The 7500-nt window shown below is 46.9% G+C and overlaps 1 protein-coding gene across 1 annotated transcript in view; it reads left to right on the forward strand.

Annotated features, from left to right (window-relative positions):
* stxbp5l (syntaxin binding protein 5L) overlaps positions 1-7500 on the forward strand; it is a gene marked incomplete at both ends in the record, with an annotated part of 122645 nt that overhangs the window by 47706 nt on the left and 67439 nt on the right. Inside the window, one exon of the mRNA XM_083681437.1 lies at positions 4574-4674. Coding sequence (XP_083537563.1) covers positions 4574-4674 — 101 coding nt within the window. The remainder of the gene's footprint in view (positions 1-4573; positions 4675-7500) is intronic.

The raw sequence follows: 7500 nt of genomic DNA on the forward strand, positions 1-7500 counted from the left end.
CGTGCGTGCATGTGCGTGTGTGCACGCGTGCGTGCATGTGCGTGTGTGTGCGCGCGTGTGTGTGTGCTAGACCAGAGAGGTACGGCAGGACACACAGGGTATTATTATAATATTATTATTATTATGAGCCTGTCCTCCAATTTCTACCTCCACCATAGTGTGTCTGTGTGTGTGCAGACTTTGTTACCATCCTGTGAGCACTATAAAGGTGTCATAAACAGATGAGATGAGTGCTATTTCTGAGTGAAACACGGCAACCCTGAACCTTCCCCTCCCCCTGTAACCTGTCCTGGTTATTTAACCATACTTCCTGTGCAGGGGGAGGCTGGTGGAGGTAGAAATTAGAGGACAGGCTCATTGTAATAGATGGAATGGAATGAGGAATGGTGTCAAACACATGTATGATTTCTACAATACCTCCACCAGCCTCCCCTGTTCCTGTCCTGGTTTATTTAACTATACTTCCTGTCCTGGTTTATTTAACCATACTTCCTGTGCTGGTCTCTCAGCTTGTGTTGCCATCAGGAGATAAACACAATAACACCATAATGGAGTTCAGGACCCTGCTTTCTCCCTGCCCACCCTCCCTCTCTCCCTGCCCACCCTCCCTCCCTCCCTCCCTCTCTCCCTCCCTTCCTCCCACCCACCGTCCCTCCCTCTCCCTCCCCCCCTCCCTCCCTCCCTCTCTCCCTCCCTCTCTCCCACCCACCCTCCCTCCCACCCTCCCATCCTCCCTCCCTCCCATCCTCCCTCCCTCCCTCCCTCCCATCCTCCCTCCCTCCCTCCCTCTCTCCCTCCCTCCCTCCCTTCCTCTCTCCCTCCCTCCCTCCCTCCCTCCCTCACTCTCTCCCTCACTTTCTCCCACCCACCCTCCCTCCCACCCTCCCTCCCTCCCTCCCCCCCTCCCTCTCTCCTCCTCATGTCTTGTTTAATCGTTGCTCCCCATCTCCTTCCCTTCACCCCCCCCCCCCCCCCTCCTCTCCTCTCCTCCGTCTGGTGGCATCCTCGTTCCCCTCCCTCTCTCCGCAGCGGGCCTTTAAAGAGAGGCAACAGAGAGCATGTTTCTGTAAACACAATAAGTCTGATGTCTCGGCTGTCACAAGCCTGACTGACAGATCGTGATTGACAAGGGCGCACAAAGGATTCCACTGCCCCTAAGACAGTGGAGAGACAGACAGAGAGAGGCTGAGAGAGAGACAGAGAGAGAGGGCGAGCAGGGAGACACAAATTGGGAGCAAGTGAACGAGAGAGTGAGAGAGCAAAGGGAGAGGCAAGAATACAATAACATGTCTATGTGTGTGTGTGTGTGTGTGTGTGTGTGTGTGTGTGAGAGAGAGAGACCAAAATACACCCCAACAGAGATGTGAGTGTTGAAGGGAAATATAAAGTGAACAAGTGTTTGAGACAACAGAGCAGGAAAGGGACGGAGAGAGAGAAAGAGAGGGAGAGAGAGAAAGAGAGGAAAGGAGAGAGAGAGAGAGATTGCGAGAGAGAGAGGTGGCGAAGGAAACATAATTAAAACCAATATCACATCTCTTAATCTTCTGAAGGTGCCAGCTAATCATCGACGCGTTCGTTTTCCATCAGTCAGATTTGACATGGATTATCTGAGCATATCCTCCGCTAATGCTATTAGCCAAGAGATGTAACCAGGGCTTAGTAGAACAGGATAAGGGGGCGCTGACACTCCATCGGACAAAGAGGAGGATAAAAAAAACAACAACAACCCACAAACAATTACGTGGTTCATTATTTTCCCTCCCGTTTTTAATTATTTTGCGAGATTAATGATTAGGTTTCGGTTAGCAGCCGTCATCGTTCATATGCTAAATGCTAATGGGGTGAGCTCTTGAGCTAGCTGTCATGTTTTTAAGTGAGATGGAGGAGGAACAGAGGATGAAAGAGGAGGGAAGGAAGGTTGTTGTTGTTTGACGTTTAAGAGGAGAGAGAGAGAGAGGGGGAACGATTGAATGGGTCAATGAAGAAGAAGAGCATTTTAAAACAGCAGTACATCACCCGGTGTCTCATGTATCATTCATACTGGTTAGCGTAGCTTCAGCCTCCACATGCTGATTCCATTTGAAAGAAGAAGCAAAGTGCCGACCAACGTTCCTGCTAATTGGACAGAACACAACGTCCCTGACATTGAAAACAGAACCGTGCGCATATGCTTAGTGACACACACACACACACACACACACACACACACACACACACACACACACACACACACACACACACACACACACATACACACACACTCACACTCACGCACGCATACGCACGCACACACACACACACACACACACACACACACACAGGAGTTGGCATGAAGACATGTAGACACGTATGCTCACACGTATGCAGAAGCGTATGCACACACACTCACACACACACACACACGCACACACAGGCACACACAGGCATACACACACACACGCACGCACACACACACGCACACACACACACACACACACACACACACACACACACACACACACACGCACACACATACACACACACTAGGATACAATCCGTAATAAACTGTTGTTTACCTAGAATGGAATCTGTTTGTGTGGATTAGTGATGTATTCATGTTCCATGGGACCGTGTGAGTCATCTTCTCCCATGATTGAGTCTGTAATCAGGAGCTAATTCCCCCCCTGGGCCCAAGCTTTCCCTCAGCTTTCCCCCTGTCTCCCCCTGCCTCCCTCTGCCTCCCCCCGCCTCCCCTGCCTCCCTCCGCCTCCCTCCGCCTCCCCCTGCCTCTTCCCAGCCTCCTCTGCTTCCCCCTGGCTCTTCCCAGCCTCCCCTGCCTTCCCCCCGCCTCCCACGCCTCCCCCTGCCTCTCCCTGCCTCCCTCCACTGTTCCCTGCCTCCCCTTGCCTCCCTCAGCCCCCCCAGCCCCCCCCCAGCAGAGCAGCACTGGGAATCACCATGTCCCAGTTATGATTCACTCATAATCCTCTGCAGAGAAAATGACACACACACACACACACACACACACACACACACACACACACACACACACACACACACACACACACACACACACACACACACACATACACACACACACTCATCTGGGGGGGGGGGGGGGGGGGGATATGTCTGAATTAGACCGGAGCTGTGTGTAAGAATGTCATTGTTATTCAACATCAGTTCAGCGTGAACATGTCAATTCTCACTCAGCGAGGAATGGCAAGAGGACAATGACCCTTCCACAGTGTCATTGTTTGACACCAGAGTTTGACACCAGAGGGAAATATGAATAAAATATGTTCTGTTCTGTTCCGTCTCTCGCTGGGAAGTTGTGTGTGACTGTGTGTGTGTGGCTGTGTGTGTGTGACTGTGTGTGTGTGACTGTGTGTGTGTGACTGTGTGTGTGTGTGACTGTGTGTGTGTGTGACTGTGTGTGTGTGACTGTGTGTGTGTGTGACTGTGTGTGTGTGTGTGTGTGTGTGTGTGTGTGTGTGTGTGTGTGTTTCACTGGCGCCGTGTGGGTCAGGGTGGATATGCATTCACAAGTAATGATTCCTTTTTCTGAAACCTTTGCCGACATTTTCAGGCATTGTGTTCGTTCCTGTATGTGTGTGTGTGTGTGTGTGTGTGTGTCTGTACGAGATGGTGGCCCTCTCAGGTAATGACTGTTATGCTCAGTGTCTGGGGACTACATGTCTAATCTTTGTGTGTCTACACACATTCAGCTAGGCTCCCCAGAGAGAGATTTCTGCTTATGTTTACTCTCTGTACCCGAGCATGAAGGATGATTAGAATCATTGTCAACACATTAGTTCAGACACACACACACACACACACACACACACACACACACACACACACGATTTCTAGTTTTCCTCCCTTAACTTTCTGCTACCACACTCCCTCTCTCCACTTCCAACTCCTTCTCCCAATTTGAACGTGATTTGCGGTTATTATCTGTATGCCTACTGAGATAGCGAAGTGCTCAAGGCACTGTATTGATCTGAGTCAGGGTTCATTATTAGTTACATTAGCAGTAGTCCACGCTTCACACCACACGGCTCAGAAGCATAGAGATCAGTCATTTATTTATTTATTTATTTACGATTTGCACACACACAATAAAAAAAGAAAGACAAAATGAAAAGAAAAAGCCACATTGTGCAGGGGAGGGGAAGAAAGCCGGCTTGTTGAGAAGCCTCCTCTAAAAAGTAACCGAATAATGAGAAAAAATTAAATATAATATATATATTTAATATTCATAATAAAATTCAACAAAACGTTACGTTATTGTTGGCTAGTCTAAAATGTGCATTGTGAGACAGGAGACTTTTTTTTTTCTGAAAACAAAAAATGTTGAATAAATGAAAATAAAAGAATATGAAAGGCATCAAGTGAAAAAAACTATTAAGACCGTTGTTTGAAGAGATATTTATTTATGTTGTTTTTAAATTGGCAAATGCTAGTGCAATTTTTCAGATGATCTGGGAGGCTGTTCCAGAAAAACAGACCTCTGCAACGGATTACCATCATCGTTGAGCCAGTGTGTTGACATAGTTTGTGTTGTGTTGTTCCCCTGGTTGTCCTGTAGGGGGCGCTGGTCACGGCATGCGCAGACGACACACTCCACCTGTGGAACCTTCGCCAGAGACGCCCAGCCATCCTGCACTCGCTCAAATTCAATAGAGAGAGGTGAGTACACGCACACACACACACACACACACACACACACACACACACACACACACACATGCGCACACACACACACACACACACACACACACACACACACACACACACACACACGCGCGCGCGCACGCACACAAACACACACACACAAACACACACACACACACTCACATCACCTTTCACGACCGACTCGCGGTCCAACATTTTGGGACTTGATGAGAGAGATGTGATTTCCCAAGGCCAGGGTGTGCGTGTGTGCGTGCGTGTGTCAAGGCTAGGGTAGAGGCAAAGTATATCCATGTTAGACAGCATAAATCTACATCTCAAGTCTCAAGTCTCAAGGATCCCATCAATACCGGAGCAGCAGAGTAGGAGGACCCATCCCGACTGCTTGGATATTTTAGGATGTTTTCTCAAACCTCTCTCTGTTCCCATTGCCAATATTTTGTCAGTGTCGGCAACAACTGTAGAAAGAGATTCTCATCAGAGGAATAAGCAAGTTTCACAAGGGGGCCATGGGTGTTTACACAGGAGAGGCTGGTGGAGGTAGAAATCGGGAGGACGGCCTCATTGTAACACACGGAATGGAATGAGTAATGGTGTCAAACATGGAATGAGGAATGGTCCTCTGTGGCTCAGCTGATAGAGCATGGCGCTAACAACGCTTAGGTTGTGGGTTTGATTCTCGCTGGGACCATATATACTGAAACGTATGCAATACTCAATCGCTTTGGATAAAAGCGTCAGCTAAATGGCATATCTAGGAATGATATCACACACCTGTGTTTGATACCACATTCCACTCCATGCATTACAGAGAGGCCGTCCTCTGTTGTCTACCTCCGCCAGCCTCCCCTCCCCAATCATGTCTTCCTCGAGCGTATCGTGTACCTAATCCACTGACTCCTCTCGGCTCCTCATCCATTTGTATTGACAAGAAGCTTTTGAGGGGAATGAAACCTTTCGGGCCTGTCTCTGTACAAACTCAGATATGCTGACACAACTAGCATCCCTCCTACTCAATAACGCTGCCTGATCCTAGGACGCAAATGCTTGAATGGCTCCCTCCAGCCTTTCGAGATTAGAAATGTTCAACGTTGCCTTTGGTGGCATTGAGTATTGTGTTGTTGCTGTCTGTGAGTGCTTGAACCTTGAAGGCAGAGTTAGAGAAGTTCTCATTCTAGTTCTGACTTCTCTACTGGAATCTTTTTTGTTCACGTTGACTTTCTCCAGTGCAAGGCTCAGGCTCGATGAAAGAGAAAGATTTAAAATCATACAGATTGTACATTCCATTTGAGTCTTTAAGAGAGAGAGGGAGGGAGGGAGGGAGGGAGGGAGGGAGGGAGGAGCGAGAGAGGGAGTGAGGAGAGAGAGAGAGAGAGAGGGAGGAGAGAGGTGTTTTTGAAATGTCTTTTCGGTTGGTTTCGAGGGTCTTTCCTGTTTCGAGACAAGATCATTTTTAATTACTGTGGCGGTGAAAACAATTGTCTTCCTGTCTGATTAGTGAGTATTGTAGCGGGAATAGATCACTTAATCATAGTTTATACATTAAATGAAATATCATGGAGTAATTATTAATCATGCACATATAATAGAAGTAGCATCATAATGTCCCTAGTAAATTCTAATTAGCCACTGTAAAAGTAATTCAGCTAAATGTCCCAGAAGGAAAGGCTTTCATATTTAAACAGATCATACGGAGCACTTTATACAGTGTTGCAATTCAGAACTGAAAACGTTGAAATAGTTTTAGGTTTTGTTGAGTTCCTGAGATGAATTGAGTTTTATGTGAGTTCTTCTGAGTTTCCATGTTCCAAGGTCCCTCACGGTGCTTGAATGAAATATTTTGAAAAGGTTATGATCAGCACAGAAACTCATCACAAGACGATAACCGTTCCATTCATCCGATCCTGTCTCTCTTACCTGAATGGTGGAACTCAGTTTTCAATTAAAACAGGTCATGACTCATATTGAATCGATGCTTCGACCTGGAAAAATAAATAAATTAGGAAAGCTCTATTTCAGAGAGAAAGATTCCACTGGCGATACTGTAATACACAATGTCACAAGAATTATGGCCGAGTTTTCAAAAAGATTGAGTCATAGCCAACAGCTAAACACCCTTGAGGAGGTGGTTTAGAGAGAGTCATGGCAAGCCTTTTACCACAGACACCTCCCTTCACTGAGGAGCCATAAAGCTGGGAGAAACAAGTGTGTGTGGGGGGGGGGGGGGGGGGGTGGGGGGCACAATGCTACTGTAAAAAATCGAGCAATATTTCCAAAGCATAAAGCCACTTCAAGCCTACTTTTCAAAAGGCAATGAGTTTTGGGGTAGGCCTATAAGTAAGTGAGATAGCCTCATAATACTTAATATAATCTCTTGAAGTTCCCCTTGGGGAAAATACAGTTCTTCCATTCTGTTTTATAATGCTAAGATAATAAGGTTGATATGTTAATAACACACTCGCAGAGACTCTGTTTTTCTTCCATGGCGCGTCTCTGGGCTCTCCTCTTGGACCACAGACAGGGTTTGAACCATGAGTCAGACCCACAGTAATAAAGTCAACATTGACACTTACATGGAGATATTTTTGCCACTTATTTTTGACTCATAATAATATTTCAGTTGTTGTGAGCTGCTATGGAAGTGCCCGAGGGTGGCAATTTTTTCTGGAACGTTTACAAGTTGACTCTGAGCACCACAGGTTACATAAAGGTACTGCTAATGCTCTCTCTGTGGAAGCCATTTTGTGTCAGACGTACCTGTAATACCTCAGTTACAGTCCACAAGTAGACTCCAAACACCAAACAATACATGCTAATGTTCTC

The sequence above is a fragment of the Argentina silus genome (genome assembly GCF_951799395.1).
Source record: "Argentina silus genome assembly, chromosome: 12".
NCBI lineage: Eukaryota > Metazoa > Chordata > Actinopteri > Argentiniformes > Argentinidae > Argentina > Argentina silus.